This window comes from Caretta caretta, chromosome 1, assembly GCF_965140235.1.
Source record: "Caretta caretta isolate rCarCar2 chromosome 1, rCarCar1.hap1, whole genome shotgun sequence".
NCBI classification, from domain to species: domain Eukaryota; kingdom Metazoa; phylum Chordata; order Testudines; family Cheloniidae; genus Caretta; species Caretta caretta.
In genome coordinates, this window is record NC_134206.1 from 124,265,127 (window position 1) to 124,284,325 (window position 19,199).

The following is a 19,199-nucleotide window of genomic DNA, read 5'->3' on the forward strand; positions in this document are numbered from 1 at the left end:
AGCTCACACAATCAAAGATCTGCTGATATCAAGGGTAGTGACCCTAGGAAATGTGCAGGTCATAGTGGATGGCTTTGCTGCAATGGGATTCCCTAACTGTGGTGGGGCCATAGACGGAACCCATATCCCTATCTTGGCACCGGAGCACCAAGCCGCCAAGTACATAAACCGCAAGGGGTACTTTTCAATAGTGCTGCAAGCTCTGGTGGATCACAAGGGACGTTTCACCAACATCAACGTGGGATGGCCGGGAAAGGTACATGACACTCGCATCTTCAGGAACTCTGGTCTGTTTCAAAAGCTGCAGGAAGGGACTTTATTCCCAGACCAGAAAATAACTGTTGGGGATGTTGAAATGCCTATATGTATCGTTGGGGACCCAGCCTACCCCTTAATGCCATGGCTCATGAAGCCGTACACAGGCAGCCTGGACAGTAGTCAGGAGCTGTTCAACTACAGGCTGAGCAAGTGCAGAATGGTGGTAGAATGTGCATTTGGACGTTTAAAGGCGCGCTGGCGCAGTTTACTGACTCGCTTAGACCTCAGCGAAACCAATATTCCCACTGTTATTACTGCTTGCTGTGCGCTCCACAATATCTGAGAGAGTAAGGGGGAGACGTTTATGGCAGGGTGGGAGGTTGAGGCAAATCGCCTGGCTGCTGGTTACGCGCAGCCAGACACCAGGGCGGTTAGAAGAGCACAGGAGGGCGCGGTACGCATCAGAGAAGCTTTGAAAACCTTTCATGACTGGCCAGGCTACGGTGTGAAAGTTCTGTTTGTTTCTCCTTGATGAAACCCCCCGCCCCTTGGTTCACTCTACTTCCCTGTAAGCTAACCACCCTCCCCTCCTCCCTTCAATCACCGCTTGCAGAGGCAATAAAGTCATTGTTGCTTCACATTCATGCATTCTTTATTCATTCATCACACAAATAGGGGGATGACTACCAAGGTAGCCCAGGAGGGATGGTGGAGGAGGGAAGGAAAATGCCACACAGCACTTTAAAAGTTTACAACTTTAAAATTTATTGAATGCCAGCCTTCTTTTTTTTGGGCAATCCTCTGTGGTGGAGTGGCTGGTTGGCCGGTGGCCCGCCCACCACGTTCTTGGGCGTCTGGGTGTGGAGGCTATGGAACTTGGGGAGGAGGACAGTTGGTTACACAGGGGCTGTAGTGGCAGTCTGTGCTCCAGCTGCCTTTGCTGCAGCTCAACCATACACTGGAGCGTACTGGTTTGGTCCTCCAGCAGCCTCAGCATTGAATCCTGCCTCCTCTCATCACGCTGCCGCCACATTTGAGCTTCAGCCCTCTCTTCAGCCCACCACCTCTCCTCCCGGTCATTTTGTGCTTTCCTGCACTCTGACATTATTTGCCTCCACGCATTTGTTTGTGCTCTGTCAGTGTGGGAGGACAGCATGAGCTCAGAACATTTCATCTTGAGTGCGTTTTTTTTTTTTCTTTCTAAGCTTCACTAGCCTCTGGGAAGGAGATTATTGAAACACATGCAGCTGGTGGAGGGAAAAAAGGGACAGCGGTATTTAAAAAGACACATTTTATAAAACAGTGGCTACACTCTTTCAGGGTAAACCTTGCTGTTAACATTACATACATAGCACGTGCTTTTGTTACAAGGTCGCATTTTGCTTCCCCCCCACCGCGTGGCTACCCCCTCAACCCTCCCCTCTCCCTGTGGCTAACAGCGGGGAACATTTCTGTTTAGCCACAGGCAAACAGCCCAGCAGGAATGGGCTCCTCTGAGTGTCCCCTGAAGAAAAGCACTCTATTTCAACCAGGTGACCATGAATTATATCTCACTCTCCTGAGGATAACACAGAGATAAAGAACAGATGTTGTTTGAACGCCAGCAAACATACACTGCAATGCTTTGTTCTACAATGATTCCCGAGTACGTGTTACTGGCCTGGAGTGGTAAAGTGTCCTACCATGAAGGACGCAATAAGGCTGCCCTCCCCAGAAACCTTTTGCAAAGGCTTTGGGAGTACGTCCAGGAGAGCCGCGAATGCCAGGGCAAAGTATGCTTTCTCATGCTTGCTTTTTAAACCATGTATAGTATTTTAAAAGGTACACTCACCGGAGGTCCCTTCTCTGCCTGCTGGGTCCAGGAGGCAGCCTTAGGTGGGTTCGGGGGGTACTGGCTCCAGGTCCAGGGTGAGAAACAGTTCCTGGCTGTCGGGAAAACCGGTTTCTCCGCTTGCTTGCTGTGAGCTATCTACAACCTCATCATCATCATCTTCGTCCCCAAAACCTGCTTCCGTATTGCCTCCATCTCCATTGAAGGAGTCAAACAACACAGCTGGGGTAGTGGTGGCTGAACCCCCTAAAATGGCATGCAGCTCATCATAGAAGCGGCATGTTTGGGGCTCTGACCCGGAGCGGCCGTTCGCCTCTCTGGTTTTCTGGTAGGCTTGCCTCAGCTCCTTCAGTTTCACGCGGCACTGCTTCGGGTCCCTGTTATGGCCTCTGTCCTTCATGCCCTGGGAGATTTTGACAAAGGTTTTGGCATTTCGAAAACTGGAACGGAGTTCTGATAGCACGGATTCCTCTCCCCATACAGCGATCAGATCCCGTACCTCCCGTTCTGTCCATGCTGGAGCTCTTTTGCGATTCTGGGACTCCATCATGGTCACCTCTGCTGATGAGCTCTGCATGGTCACCTGCAGCTTGCCACGCTGGCCAAACAGGAAATGAGATTCAAAAGTTCGCGGTTCTTTCTTTTCCTGTCTACCTGGCCAGTGCATCTGAGTTGAGAGCGCTGTCCAGAGCGGTCACAATGGAGCACTCTGGGATAGCTCCCAGAGCCCAATGCCGTCGAATTGTTTCCACAGTACCCCAAATTCGAGCCGGCAAGGCCGATTTAAGCGCTAATCCACTTGTCAGGGGTGGAGTAAGGAAATCGATTTTAAGAGCCCTTTAAGTCGAAAAAAAGGGCTTCCCCGTGTGGACGGGTGCAGGTTTACATCGATTTAATGCTGCTAAATTCAACCTAAAGTCCTAATGTAGACCAGGGCTTAGTAAAGTAGTGTTATCCTCATCATGACTGTCACCAAGTTCCCTGACTTGCAAACACTGGCTCACTCAGGTGCTGAAGTGCCAGCTCCCTTGATTTTTCTGGAACCATCAGCTAAGAATTTAGCACTGCAGGATCAGGAAAGTCATGTGCTGTGAGATTGTCTGGTGTAAGTGGCTGATAGTCCCCAGAGCTATCTAGATTAAGCCTGGTGCTGAGAACGTGGCAGTGTTGATTGCTGTTCTTATGGGTGGCACCAGAGTCACCTGATCTGTTGTGGACTACTGAGTTGGCACTTAAAAACTGGGTTTCCTGTCCCAGAGTCTTTTTGGTATCCGATGCTTAAGCTCTGAGTAGTGTTTACACGGGACCGTGTCAACAATAGCTTTCTCCCAGAGCTCTCTGAGCTCCCAGCCAGGGAGGCTCCCCTGGCTCCTCCCCCACCTTCCCCCCTCTCGCAGACACTCAGCATGTCACGCCGGCAGTGCTCTGGACCACTCCTGGGCAGCTCTGCAGCGTCTGCTGCTTTGAGCAGCATGGTCGGGGGTGGGGCTGCAAGCTCCAGCGGGCCGCGCAGCATCCATACACACTGCCCTGAGCAGCATGGTAAGGGGGCTGGGCTGGGGCTAGGAGGAGGGGTTGGATAAGGAGCAGGGAGCGGTTGGAGCGGGTGCAGGTTCTAGGGGGGTGGTCAGGGAATGGGGTGGGGTGAGTTGGGTAGACAGTCACTGCCCCAGAAAGTCCCAGCCAGGGTGGGGCTCAGCTGGGGCAGCTCCCCAGGCCAAGGGGCCCCGACTTGCGGCCCTAGGGAGGGTGCAAGGTGTAGGGCTCAGTGTTATAGAAGGGGGCTGTTGGAGACAGGGCCGGCTCTAGGCACCAGCAAAACAAGCAGGTGCTTGGGGGGCACGTTTCTAGGGACAGCATTCTGGTGCCGGCCATGCTGCCCCTAGAAATGTGCCCCAGCTCACCTCTGCCCGCTCCCCTGAGCGTGCCGCCACCTCTCCGCTTCTCCCCCCATCCCTCCCAGGCTTGCCGCGTGCTTGTTTTGCGTGGCAAGGCTGGGAGGGAGGGAGAGAGAAGCCGAGCGGTGGTGTGCTCAGGGGAGGTGGTGGTGGTGGAACGGAGGCGGGCTGGGGGAGGGAGCGGTTCCTCTGCCCTCCCCCCATTACTTCCTGTGCCCCCCTCGCTCACCTCCACTCTCCCCCCCCATTACTTCCTGTGCCCCCTCCGTCACTTCCGCTCTGCCTGCTCCCCTAAACGCGCTGCCTCTCCCTCGCCGGAGAGGGACAGGGAGAGGGAGAGGGAGAAGTGGAGCAGTGGTGTGTTCAGGGGAGCAGGCGGAGCGGAGGTGAGCTAGGGCGGAGGGTTGCAGGGGGAAGCCATAGGAAGCAATGCGGGGGGGGGGAAGAAATGTGGCCCACCTGGGGGAGGAGGTGGGGCTGGGGATTTGGGGTAGGGGTTGGGAAGGGGCAGAGCTAGGGCAGGGGGGCACGAAAAAGAAGTGGGGGTGGCCAAAAATTTTTTTGCTTGGGACGGCAAAAATCCTAAAGCTGGCCCTGGTTGGAGAAGGGGTTTGGTGCTGGGGGGTGGGGGTGCATGGAGCAGCACTGTTTGGCGGACGTGGGGCTATGGAAGAGCTGCGGGGCCCCGCATCCTATCTCGGGGCAGGGGCCCCGCATCCTATCTCGGGGCAGGGGCCCCGCATCCTATCTCGGGGCAGGGGCCCCGCATCCTATCTCGGGGCAGGGGCCCCGCATCCTATCTCGGGGCAGGGGCCCCGCATCCTATCTCGGGGCAGGGGCCCCGCATCCTATCTCGGGGCAGGGGCCCCGCATCCTATCTCGGGGCAGGGGCCGGGCTGTGGCTGGTACCTGCACTGTGCAGCCATCCAGGCAGCCGCTCCAGGGCCCCACACGCAGAGGCTGATCCAATGCCGCCTTGCTCAGCAGCCACGGCCGAGCTCCATGCTGCTTCGTGCCCGGCCCAGGGAGCACGGCCGGCTGTACTGGGCAGGGAGATCAGGCACTGTGTGGGCACCGCATAGGGCCGGGGAGCTGGGCCCCTGGCAGCAGCAGCCTCCTCTGCCCCAGGAGCTGGGCAGGGCCGGCTGGTGCCATGGCTGGGGGCTGCCTTGGGTGAGCCCCCCTCAGTCTCTCCTGCGCCTGTGCTGTGGGGCTGTCTGGCTGAGGGGCTGAGGGGCGGTGGGGAGTTGGGCAGACTGTAGCCTTTCCCTGCAGGGAGCCACCACCCGACATGCTGGGAGCAACCCCACTGATGCAAGGGCTGCAGGACTCCTGCACCACCAGCAGGTGCTTGGGATGGAGAACAGGCCTGGGAAGGGTAGGGGAGCAGGACAGAGCCTACGGGGGCGGGAGGGGACAGGACATCCCTTAAATCAGCACTTTTTTAGGGAACCGGTGGTTAAGTTTTTTGGCAGCTCATCACTGCCTGCAGCGATAGTTGGCTGAGGCTCTAGGGCCTAGACGTTCCTTTTGTGGGAGGTCCTTAGTCCACAGAGAGGTTCCATGACAGTGTAATTAGGTAATGCCTTATTTATAAAACTAATTACAAAGATACAACAGTTTCCAGATGCTATGTACACCTGAACCACATATGTTTCAGGTCACTGAAAATCCTCATCAGGGAGTTCAGTTGTCACCTACTTTACCGTATATTCTGTAATATTTCCAGATGGAGAGACTGGGATATTCACGTTGTTTTCCAGTCTTCTTAAGGTTTGTGGACTCTGTAGGAGATGAACACTAAACATAAGAGTTATTGATTTTTTTGAGAGCTGTTTGTCTAGTCTGTGAGACTTTCTCCCTGTGTCTAGGAAGATTCTTTGAACAGAGTTCTTGTATACAACAGCACAAATGTGTCTTCAGTTTTCTGTCTTACCTGTTCTGCATGGGCAGCAAATCCTGACTACCCTTTATTACGAAGGAGAGGGACTCTTCCAGTTCTGCTCCAGGGTCATACAAGTAGTATTGGCATATTCCCTTTTCTTGGACTGGAATCAAGAACTCTGTTCATTCTGCTTCCATTATTTCAGGAGATCTGTTGGTAGTGGAGCCAAGATATCTCCTGTAGTCCTAATCAGGTCTTGGCAGTCTTGTCTTCAAATGTCTTAGGTCTGATGTTAGCACCACTTTGCAGTTTACTGAGTCTGTGTTTTCCGGTTCTGGTAGGAGTATCCACTGGAGCTTGTATCTTCTCGGTTGACATCCCAACTTCTGCAGAACACTCAAGCATCTCAGCAATCCAGAAGTCTAGGCGATACTATTGAAAAGCAAGAGCTTTTCATAAAACAAACGTCCCTTATTTCTAATGTTGCTGTCTGGTAGATATATCTTCCTACTGTATTTTTCACTACATGCATCTGATGAAGTAGGCTTTAGTCCATGAAAGCTTATGCTCAAATTTTAGTCTATAAGGTGCCACAAGTACTCCTCGTTCTTTCTGCTTTAAACATTAAGAACTGTGGAGTTCTACCAGGCTGCTTTGTTGTGGCTTTAGCTTTCACTCTCATATTTGGGCATCTGTTATTACCTTATAATAGCATAGTTCAAAGCCACCATTTAATGTCAATAGTCTGGGGTAGGAAGCCCACTAAATTCTGGCATCCTGGGTAAACAGTAGCCAGGCATGATCCATTGAGAATTGTAGTGGTTACTAGCCCACAGTGATGCATCATGATGGGCTGAGTAGTAAGACTCGCTAATTTGGTGGGATAGGCAAAGAATAGGCACGCTTGCACAAGCTGTTTTAGGAAAGTTCAGGTAGCTGTTCAAATCTTTGGTCATCCTGGGAACACTTACCATTTTGAAAGGTTGAGGCCCTGGCTTTTTTGCTTTTGTACTTACTAATTTTTCACTTTTTTCCCCCTTCCCTATAAGCCCTGTCACTCTTAGAATTTTTACCAAACTGGGAAAACAGCTTCAAATACTGTTAAAGCTAAAGGACTTCTCAGTAATGGTGAACGGGGTAGGGGAGGAAACCATAGCACAGCTTTTAAAAATCCTGTCTAGCCACTGATGGGTAACATAGATGAGAATTGTTCAGCCACAGACTTGCTTGATAACTGAATTCTGACACATACTTCTCCCAGGGGTGTAGAAACTCTTGCTATGAAATTTCTAGCATACATGGCTAGGTAAAGAATCTTTTTTGAGTAAAGATTTCTTTGAGAAATCCATTGGTTGTAGGCTTGTCTTTCTTTCCTAATGTAGCAAAAAGCAGGCTATCAAACTGAACTTGTTAAGCAACTAGGGATAAACTGTAATGAAGGTGGATTTAACCCCTTAGTACCCATTTGTTATGGGAACTCTGTGCTTAAATCCCTAAGGCTCACTTCTAAGTTAAATCCTGTCTGCCCTTCTGTCTGAAGAGAGAGCTGCAAAGAAACTGAATTATGTATGAACTTCTGTACTGACTGTCTCAACAGTAGCTGCATTCAGCACAGAAGTTCTTAAAGGAACACTGACCTAAACTTTATTCTGAAAATGACTAACTTCATGCAATTACAAGTAACACCTAAGATGACTACAACAGAAAAGTTAAGAGGGGGGGAAAAAATTGCTTTCATTTGCCTCTTGCATTTGACAGTACTTCCTGTACAGTAAGTGTGTTTCCCCTGTATTTCCTGGCTGTCAGATTCTCTTACTGAAAAGACCCTATGAACAGGGGTGCTGTTAACTCTTCCTAATTTTTAAAAATATCTTAAAAAAAAAACAAAAAAAAAACTAAAAATGTACTTTAGCATAAACTGAATTTTGAAAGTCAATTGAAATAAACCTTAAGTGGACAGTGTCTCTCTCTACAAGTATTTTAACACTCCACCCCCTTCCTTCCCACAAAACACATACAAGAATTAGGGCACGTCTACACTGGCAGAGTTACAGCACTGTCAATTACAGTGCCGGTCAGAGCGCTGAAGGAAAACTGCTGTTCACAGTGACAGCTTTCCGCACAATAGCGTGTTCACACTTGCGGCACTTGCAACGCTATTCAGAGCGGTGCACTCTGGGCAGCTGTCCCACAGAACACCTTTCTCTTTTGCCACTAAGACTTGTGGGAAGGGGGGTGGAGGGAGAGGAGTCATGGGGCATCCTGGGTCCAGTCCCAATGCCCTGTGATGCATTACTTTGCATCCCAGCAATCCCTGTGCTTCAGTCTAGATACGGCACCATCTTTCAAGGGCCAGTGTACTGTGCTCCCTGCCCTGCCTCTTTTGGGCTACAGGAATGGATCCCGAACTGCTGACCAGTATGCTGCTCCCTCTGACCAACATGTCATGAGTGGCAGTGAAGTTATTCCTTAAACTACAAAGGCAAGAGGAGTGCAACATTGATCTTGCCACACATAGTAGTTACAACACAAGGTTGCTTGTGGTATTCATGGAGGTGCTGACCACAGTGGAACGCTGCTTTTGGGCTCAGGAAACAAGCACTGAGTGGTAGGATCACATTGTGATGCATGTCTGGGATGGCAAGCAGTGGCTGCAGAACTTTTGGATGAGGAAAGCCACATTCATGGGACTGTGTGATGAGCTCACCCCAGCCCTGTGGCACAAGGACATGAGAATGAGAGCCACCCTGTTGCTGGAGAAGCACGTGGTGATTGCACTGTGGAGGCTGGGTACTCCAGACTGCTACCAATTGGTCGCTAACCAGTTCGAAGTAGGAAAGTTGACCGTTGGATTCATGTTGATGGAAGTGTGCAGGGCCATTAATCACATCCTGCTCTGAAAGGCCATGATTGGGCAATGTGCATGACATTGTGGATGGCTTTGCACAAATGGGCTTCCCTAACTGTGGCGGGGCAATAGATAGTACGCACATTCCAATTCTGGCACCAGACCACCTAGTCTCAGAGTACATTAATCGCAAGAGGTATTTCTGAATGGCTGTCCAGGCGCTTGTGGATCACTGTGAGGGTTTCACAGACATTTAATGCAGGTTTGTCCAGAAAGGTGCATGACACGGGAATCTTTCGGAACACTGGCCTGTTCAGGAAGCTGCAAGGAGGGGCTTTCTTCCTGGACCAGAAGATCACCATAGGGGAAGTCAAAATGTGCATTGTGATCCTGGGAGACCCCGCCTCCCCCTTAATGCAGTAGCTTATGAAGCCAACTTGATAGCAGCAAGGAGCGGTTCAACAACAGGCTGAGCAAGTGCAGAATGACTGAGTGTGCATTAGACTGTTTAAAAGCCTGCTGGCGATGCCTGTATGGGAAGCTGGACTTGGTCGATGACAATATTCCTATGCTTATAGCTGTATGCTGTACGCTCAATAATATTTGTGAAGGGAAGGCTGAAAGTTTCACTCAGGGCTGGACTGCAGAGGCTCAGCACATGGAGGTGGAGTTTGAACAGCCAGAGACCAGGGCTATTAGAGGGGCACAGTGTAGGGCCATAAGGATCAGGGATGCCCTGAGGCAGCAATTTTAAGCTGAAAGCCACTAATATTTGTTATGCTCAGAGGAGGAGGGGTCCTGGGATGGCTACAGATTTGTGTATGTCCAGGGATCACACCCAACCTTCTCCTTTGTGCGTACAGTGCACCCAGTGCAGTACTTCAGCAGGGCCAAACGGCAGTGGAATGCTGCGGGTAGAGAGTGGAGCCAGGAGGTTGATAAGGGGGGTGGTGGTGGTGGTGTGGGGGGGCACATGAGAGAGAGTTTTGCAACAGTGGCTGCAGGGGAGGGCAGGCACGGAGCTGCTCGGTTTGAAAAACTAGTATCACCTGGACCATGTCTGCTTGGCGCTCCATAATGCTTAAGAGCCACTCCGTGGCTTCTTTCTGGTGTGCCGCGTTCTCCTTTCGGTCCCTCTTCTCGCTGTCCCGCCACTCCTTCAGTTCCCGTTTCCAAGTGGCTGAGTGCATCATAACCTCACGAAGAAAGTCCTCCTTAATTCTCCTTGGCCACTTTCTAATTCTGCACAGCTTTTCTGCCACTGGTAACAGAGGCTGGGTTCCCAAGGTCGTCTCTGAAGTTTAAATGCAATGTTTTACAGAAGCAGTATTGTTTGCAACACAGAACACTGATTCAGGGCTTTAAAACACAGCCAGTACTCACCTGTCAAAAACTGGCTGATGCAGGCAAGCGCACATGAGCCACAAGATCCCCAAAATGGTGAGTAGCCTCAGGATAAATCACTCTTCCCGGACCCTGCTGTACACTGGGCACATGGCTCTTGAGTAGAGCCAGCACTGTAAGGAGGGCCTGATAATCATTCCTGTCCCCACACTTTCCACAGGAGGTGATCATTATGGAAGATATCTCGCTGCTGAGCATGAGCAGGGAATCAAGGGAGGGCCTTCTACAAGCCTGAGGCTTCCGCCCCAGCCCCTATGCAGCTTACCTGTGTGCAGCAATGTTTCCTTGATTTCTGAGGGGAGATTCCCGTGAAGTGAGGGAGTGTATCAGCAGCCTGTTCTGCTGCTCAGACTAGGCATGTGGTAGGAGACAAGCCTGCTTTCTCCATCCATCCTGCCCCCAGCAATTCACTTCAGCAATTCCCTAAATCTGTTCCACTTACTAGGGGCCTCCTCTCCTGTTTGCGCTTTGCCAAGATCTGATTGCTGTGACTGGTTAGGCTCCTCCGGGGTAGAAAAGATCTCCTGACTGCATGCATCTCTGGCCTCAGAGTCATCCTCTGCCTCTGGATCTCCCTCACCCTCTTCATCCAAGATTTCCTCCTCCTGGCTTGCTCCGCTCTTGACTGGCACACGAGCCAATGAAGTGTCCACAGGGGCCTTCGCAATGGAGGTGGGGTCACCACCGAATATCGCGTCCAGGTCTTTGTAGAACCAGCAATTCGTGGGCGCAGCACCGGAGAGGCAGTTTGCCTCCCGCACCTTGTGGTAGGCGTTCCACAGCTCCTTCACTTTGACCCTGCACTGCAGTGTGTCTCAGCCATGGCCCCTTTCTATCATGCATCCAGAAATCTGTCCATAGGTACCATAATTCCGATGGCTGGAGCACAGCTTCACAGCACTGCACAGCTTCCTCTCCCCAAATGCTGATGAGGTCCAGCAGCTTGACATTGCTCCAAGCGGGGGAATTGCCTGGTGCGTGGAGCAGGTTTGGTCACCTGGAAAAATGCACTGAGACCACTGCACGCATCACTGAGCAAATGGGAAGGGGACTTTCAAAATTCTAAAGGAATGTACAGGGTGGGGATGACGGTTGGTCACCTGAGGGCAGGGCAGTATTGTTCAAACCGATGACCAGAGAGGTGAGAGCAGGTATTGTGGGACACCTCCCAGAGGCCAGTCGCAGCGCTGTAATCACCACCATGTCTACACTGGCACCGCAGCGCTGTAGCCCCGGCGCAGAAACCTCTATGCCTCTCGGCGGGGTGGTGTTTTTTAAGAGCGCTACAACTGTGCAGTTTCTGCGCACTGAGTGGCGTGGCAGTGTGTACGCCTCGGGAGTTACAGTGCAGAAAGCTGCTTTACTGTGCAGAAACTTGTCAGTGTAGATGGGGCCTTAGTTCTCAGCATGCATACGTTTGACCTCACTAATGCTGTTGCCCTCCAGACTGTCTTCAGCAAATGAGAGAGCACCAAGGGAATTTTTTGAGGAAAATTTAGCCTTTTGGGCAAAGTTTAAAAGCACTTCTGTGCAACTTCCATCCTAGTTTCAGCTAACTTGGTCTACATTTTTTGCTTTGCAATTTTCCTATAAAGGAAATTGACAAACTTCAGTGACGCAATAAAATCAAGGAAGTTAATTTGTGTTGCAACAATACTGCTTTTGCATTTAACAATGCTCTCTCTGGCATGTGAAATGTTAAGCACAATTAAGCACTCAATTCAGGAAGTCACAAGCTGACTGTTCATTCAGTCTTAACGCACATGGAAGGACACCTGATTATCAGTAAGTGATTCAGGAACACTTGTTTCCACTAAATCACTGTCACTTGAGATTGAACTACAAATCAGATTAAGCTTTGCTGAATGACACTTTTTTCTTAACCTGTGTAAAACTAGAAGACTAATTCTATTGAAATATGGTATGTCTACACGACTTCCTAAAGACTTCTGAACCTGCATTATTTTGAAGTCTTTATAGATTAAAAAAAAAAGACCAGCATATTTATGCTAAACACTGGAAGTCATAACTTCCTTAAACTTCCATCTTCCCCTTTCTTGGAGAAGTCATCTCCTTTTTGTTTCTGCACTTTGTTTAAGCAGTAACAGTTTATCCCAAGACTATCCAAATTATTCCCTTGAAGTCTTCTACTAAATGCTCGCAATAAATGAGCGAGTGTGTGTGTGTGTATGTGGGGGGGGGGGGGGGGAGATAATTGTTTGTTCTCTACTGATGAAAGTGTTTCCTAATACTTATTTAGACATTACCACATCATATATGTTTGAGTTCAGCTGGGTTTGGGCCGCATTATTCTAGACGCCGTACAGACATAGAAACCAGTCTATGCCCCAAAGAGCTTGCAGTAGTCTGAAAGCTAAGCTCATCTCCTTGTTCCTGGGCTGGCTGTCTTAAGGCCTGCCAGCACAATTTAAGGAGACTGGCCAACTTGAATTTAGAAGGAAGAGGGAACAAAACTTTAGAAAGAACACTCTTCAGTGGCTGCATGTAGCACTCCATCAGACTAACTTTCTCTCTCTCTCTCTAGCTATCTACCATGTAAACAATACATTTTTCTTGAAAAGATTATTCAGCTACCTTCCTGAAGTCTTTAGTTTCAACATCTATTTTGGATAAATCTCTCCTAGGATTTTCAGAGTGAGGAAGGATATTCTGGCAAGAGGCATTTCTGGATCTCAGTTCACTTGTGTCTATTCCATATTTCTTGCATTGTCTATGTAACCTTCTAAAATTGCATAGAGGGAAGTTATTCTTTTTGAAAAATGGGACATATTACTCAAATCTGACTATATAGAAGTTGCTCTCCTACTAGCTTTTAGAATTACTAACGGCTTGGCAAATGCTCCAAAGCTATCCGGTTGACACAGGATATAGTATGGAGTTGAAGTTCAGGCTTTGGAAGTGACCTCTCATGTAAGAATGTCCTACGCTTCCAAGCGTTCAACTACTGTAAGATGCTATTTTAACACATACACATGAGGGCAGAATGGAACCTGCTGTAACACTTAAAACTTTCTTTACTCTTTTATGTAGCAAAAAGTGTGTAACATCAATTATTTTGCAGTATAGCATTTGTTTCTCTACTGTTAAATTCTCTTCCAAACAATAAATTGTAATTGAATGACAATTAGTCATTCTCTTCATTAAAACAGGACTCTTCATCCAGTTAACTTTTTTTTAAAGGTGGCCCTCCTGAACAAGAGAGAGTAATGTTCGGAGACAGAGGCTATAAAGCTGACTCTGCTAGCCCAGCCAATGTTTGTCTACAGTCTTAATTAAAAAAAAAAAAATGCAGATTTTCCGTTAGCTGTAGAGTATACAGTATAGAGTAACCGTTTCCTGCCTTGTGACATTGTAGGCTAGAGAGGGATAACTTTTTAACAAATGCAACATACGCTGATCAAAATATTGCCCTAAGGTTCCTTTGGGCCAGGGATAGGGTGGAGAGCTGGTGGAAGAAAAGACAAAAGCTGAAAAGCATGAAGACCCATGAGATGTGGGTATGCTGACCAATATCTGATTTTCTATTTCAGAAGCACCTAGGGTACATTGTACAGCGTGCAAACTGCTCTATAAAAACATTGGCAATGGGATTGTGCGCTCTTTATAAGATGAACCATGGACCAGGCAGAGAAAGGGAGGGAAAAGGAAAAGATTGCCATGGCACTGAATAGTTGAAGCACTGAAGCATGTTTTTCCCCAAGAGCATACAGGAAATCTGTAGCAGTATGAGAAATTGAATCCAGATCTTTTAATGAAGGCACTGGCAGACCATCCGTCTGTCTCCCATCACCTTGACAAAATCCCAGACAAAAGTCTCTTCTGAAGATAGGTCTCCTGGCCAGTTCCTTGACCCTCAGTCTCTGTTTGAATTTAGTTTGTTCCGGTTTCTCCACTTGTTCTTAATGCTAGCTATTGCTTTTGTCACTTGTAAAACTTGTTATGTTTTTTTTTTCCTAGGTTGATCCCAAAGACTACACGTTTTCTGGACTTAAGGAGGAAACTGTGGGCCGTTTACCTGGAAAAGTTGCAGGGCAACAATTTGTCATTCAGGACTGTGAGAACTGTAATATCTACATCTTTGACCATTCTGCCACAATCACAATTGATGATTGTACAAGCTGTCGAATCTTTCTAGGACCCGTAAAAGGCAGTGTGTTTTTCCGTGACTGCAAAGATTGTAAATGTGTAGTGGCGTGCCAACAATTTCGCACCCGGGACTGCAGAAAGTTGGAAGTATTCTTGTGCTGTGCCACCCAACCCATTATTGAGTCATCCACAGGTATGAAATTTGGCTGTTTCCAGTACTACTATCCAGAGCTGGCTTTACAATTCAAAGATGCTGGACTGAGTATCTTCAATAACACATGGAGCAACATCCATGACTTTACACCTGTGTCGGGAGAAAACAATTGGAGTCTTCTACCTGAAGATGCCATTGTTCAGGATTATGTCCCCTTACCTACATCTGAGGAACTAAAAGTAATCAGAATTTCTACAGATACCACAAAGAGCATAATTCCAATAACCCGGGGTGGGAGGCAGAAGAGCAGTGAGGAATCGTGTCTGGCAGTATTCTTTGCTGGAGACTACACAACTGCAAATGCTAGAAAGTTAATTGATGAGGTAAGACACATTTTTCTATTTCTAGCTTCTTGACTTTCCAATTTCATATCTTTCGGAATAAATTGCAAATTCTCATAGCTTACTGAAGTGAAGATACTGAAGTTCAAACTGGCTTGCTTCTGGATGTCTACTAAAATACTTTTCAGTATGTAGTTTTGGTGTGTTTGGAAAAAAATGTGAAACTGTTATCCCCAAACTTGTTTTTCATGATGCATTTTCTTGCACTGATTTGGGTATTTATTATGTACCCATAACTGCCATCAGAACATGAGCTCAGATGGTTCAATCTTACTCTGATACCTATCAAACTTGAGGGATATATGGGAACACCAAAAGTTACTTTTAGAGTGACATTTTACATGCACAAGTAATTTATTTTTACTTGGGTAAGACTCCAGTTGGAAGCTAATGGAAGCTTTCTTGGAAGTGTGGATACAATATCTTCAGATAACTTCTCTGCATGGAGAAGTTTTTCCATTTTAGGACTAAAACCATAAACTTGTGGATGGCTTTAAAAAACAATCTTGACAAGTAGATAAAAGCCAGATGCTGCATTTGTGGGTTAGAGAGGAGCCTGATCCAGGTTTGGTATCTATTGCAGCTAAAGAAAAGCTAATGGTGTTCAACACCTTTGCAAGTTGGGCAATTAGCTTCAGTAGTATTTGTAGGTGTTCAGCACATGTACATTTTTAATTTGAAACTACTAAAAAAAAAACTTTAGTTTCAGGTAGGGGAATAGAACAGAAGCAAAGATTGGATGAATGGAATGAAAAGATAAGTAAAACTGAATCTTCAAGTGTGGTGAAGAAAGTGCTTTTCCCTTTGAACTAGGGAAGAAGAGAATAAATTGAGAAGGTTGTCTTGTGGTTTAATAGTCAGAGGGGAAAATTATGTATTATACTCCCATGTAATTTATTTGGTCTTCTGCTTTCAGAAAAGCCAAACATCTGTCCTCACTATATATCAGTGATGTTAAGAGCTGTTTTTAATATGGATACCTTGTTTGTTACCAGATGACTGGCAAAGGCTTTTTGTTGGTTCAGACTAAGGAAGTTTCAATGAAAGCAGAGGATGCTCAAAGAGTGTTCCAGCAGAGTGCATCTGACTTCATTCCTTTGCTTGAAAAAGGTAAGTAGTCTTAAAATATCACTTAAAAGTGATAGCCCCCCAACACATACAACTCAGTTTCTAGTCCATCTGAGTTAGTGTATTCCCTCTGGCTGTAGATAATCCTTCAAAAGAAGGGGGAAAATGGCTTGAGCCGCAGTAGCAGTACAGTCACTGAAATCAATGGAAGGTCTTTCTGTTTTCTTCAGTAGGCTTTGGATCAGGCCCTGAATGAAGTGGTGAATTCCTTCCTGATCCCTCCAGGCAATGCTCCAAAGCTGATCTAACCCATGCTTAGTGTGGCTGTCTCCTAGTGAAAGGACCACGTGGGTCTTAGGTCTTAGGCGATGGCAACCTGAACATCTAACAGACTTGGTTCTCTTAGCTTAGGAAATAAATTCATGCTTTTAGATCCAGATCTTGCATGTTCAGTCCCTGCTGCTGGCAAACAACAAAGGTGTTGGATTAACTCTGTAATTCACAAAGAAAAAGGCTAGAACTTGGCATGGCAGACCAAAATAGAATCCCAGTTTGTCATTCGCCATGATGATTCACTATTGTTAAAGGATTTAAAACAGAAGAGAATGCTGTTGAAGACCACTAGCTTCAAAGTTAGCGTTCATACTTTGTAAGTGGTGAAGTAGTCCCTTTTGTATACATTATTTGGAGAAATCAGATACAGCCATAGTGAGCAGTTAAGCATAAATGTTAGTCTTCATAATGCTTAGCATACAAACAGCTTTGTTTTCTGCAAACAGAGAATTGCAAAAGCTGTCATGCTCACGTGGCAGCTCAGGCCTGCTGGAGGCCTATCTTGCAGAGAATTGAGAGAGAACCTTGCTTCAGGATGAAACCTGAATGGTGCATGAGGGCCAGTTGATACTAGGCATGTGTCCAATCTTTTGATCCAGGCAAAAACTTCTGAAGGAATTAGGTCCCAATCCGAATGAACTTTGAGCCATCTCACAGCTATCCATCAGTCAGTACTGTGACTCTCAGTCACACTAAGACTTTTCCTTCATTTTATGACCAACTTTTCAAGAAATTCAACTGGAAATCTGCATTGTTCAGCTGTTTCTACAGCAGCTGTTTTTCAAACATGGAATTGCAGATGTTTTCCTTTGTACACATTTTTTTTCCCCCCCAGACAACTTTTGTATTTTCACAGCTCCATTAACCATAGCTTTAATCCCTATCCTGAAGGATGGTGGTTGCAATAGGAACTCTGAGGCTTTATGTGAACAAAACTCAGGGCGCTGTAAGGGATAAAGAAAACAGCAAATATCTAATCTTCCATTTAAGATAGAAATCTAAAAAACCATTATTAGAGGTGAAACTCTCTTTGTAGGCCCTGTTGTTGCTTTGGAGTTTAATGGAGATGATGCCGTGGAAGGATGTCGAAGCATTATAAATGATGTCTTCAGTGGAACCAAGGTGAGCTATGTTCTCCTCTTGAGGAAATAATTATGACCAGAATCTGCCTGAAAAATATTTCATGATCTAGAAACCTTATTTTTCATTTCCTAAGATCTTGGCAGCCAGCAAGACCTGAAAACATGAGTCTTAATTTTTTGAAACTCACATAGAATTTAATTTACTCCAAAGAAAAGTACTCACCAGCGGGAAGTAGGAAACTTTCCCTGTTGAGTGAAAAGGGGATGCTAAATCATCAATTTCTGAAGAACTTAAGCTTTCCATTTAAAATGTGTGGTTGCAAAAATCTTACCTAATGTACAGTAAGGCAGGGCTGTGTTCTGGGACTTATAAAGTAGACCATGCTGGAGCAATCTGCTCTTAATTCTTGGGAGAGAAATAGGATGAGACTATGTTCTTTCACTGAAGAGTGATCAGTAGATAGCTTTCAAGGTTCTACTGCATTTGCAAAATGGTCATGGTGATGATCTAAAGATGTACTGATTTTTTTTTTTTTCCCTGTAACCTAAACATCCTCATAGTTTAGGTTTCTCACACCATATTTTTCAGATGGCTTTCTCTTCATTTGTTCTAATAACGCTTTCCCTGGGATAGCGTTTGTAGTTTGTCTATGTTCTTTAATACATGAGCATTTCAAAGCAGATACATCATATGATGCAGCAAGAAACTGGATAATACCCCAATAATCTTTCATCTGTTTGCTTAGCTTTTTATAGACCTTGTTGTGGCATACATTAAGCTAAGGGTATGTCTAGACTGCAAACCTAAGTCAACCTATACTAAGTTGACTTACAACCACTGCAGTAATTACATATCCATGTCCACACTACCCTCCCTGTGTCAGTGTTGTGCAGCCTCACAAGGAGTGCTTCCAGCAAACTAATAGGGGCAGTGTGGGGAGCTGAGAGCCTCAGCTGCTGCCCCACGGGTTCCTGGGCTCCTGGTGGCCTGCCCCGTCCCCATTCCCCACCAGGAACTGGGGGAAGCCACCCGGGCCTTTCCTGCCTGGGGAGTGGGGTATGACTGCCTTGGCTTCTTGGCGGGGGGCCCTTACCTGGCTCCCAGCCTGGGGGCGGGAGAAGCAGGGGGGAAGCTGCTGGGGCTTCTTGCCCCAGCTGGGAGCAGGGTCCAGCTCTCCAGGGAGCTGTGGGCAGCTGGGCTCTAGCCTCCCAGACTTCTGGTCAGTTTCATGGCTCCTGTCCTGAAATTGACAAGATAGCCAAAGTTGGATGCAAGGGATGCAGTGTTTACACAGACACTGTGATGCCTCTTGTGGAGGTGGAGTAGTTATGTTGGTGTAGGAGGGCACGTACATGGATGAGAGGAAATCTGTAGTGTAGACACTGACGCAATTAGGTTGACATAAGGTAGCTTATGCAGTAGAGCAGCTGGGAGGGAGCGGGTGCTCCCCCACTGAGCACAAGTGACGCCTTTTTAATTGTTTGGGGCCTTTTTAATTTTTGCTCATCCGGAGGCGCTCCGGGTCTTTGTCGGCCGGTCCGGCACTTCAGCGGCAGGGTCTTCACACGCTCTGGGTCCGGCGGCACTTTGGTGGCGAGGGCCTTCAAAGCTGCTGAGGACCCTGAGCGCTGCCCAGTGAGTACAAGCGTGTGGCACCTTTCTTTGTGTCTGCTCCCCCTGTTTGCTCCATCTAGCTATGCCACTGAGCTTATGTCACACTGACTGTGTAGTGTACGCCAGCCTTCAGGTGCCCAAAACTACGCCTTAGTTTCCATCAAAAGAACAACTCCTTGACTTATTCAATCTGCAAAGTCTTTTGTTAGCAGCCTTTAAGTTGATTTATTGTGAGAAGATGCCAGCTTTTCAAGACAGTTTTTCTTTACCCATTGTCATGAGCAATGTTCCCACTAATTTTTTCCATCCATGTGC

General features: G+C 47.4%; 1 protein-coding gene across 2 annotated transcripts in view; it reads left to right on the forward strand.

Moving 5' to 3' along the window:
- Positions 1-19,199, forward strand: part of RP2 (RP2 activator of ARL3 GTPase) — a 32,896-nt gene that overhangs the window by 7,510 nt on the left and 6,187 nt on the right. The window contains exons 2-4 of one of the 2 annotated variants that reach the window (XM_048859437.2): positions 14,103-14,768; positions 15,782-15,896; positions 17,224-17,309. In XM_048859437.2, coding sequence (XP_048715394.2) covers positions 14,103-14,768; positions 15,782-15,896; positions 17,224-17,309 — 867 coding nt within the window. The remainder of the gene's footprint in view (positions 1-14,102; positions 14,769-15,781; positions 15,897-17,223; positions 17,310-19,199) is intronic. The other variant, XM_075130933.1, reaches the window with a different exon arrangement.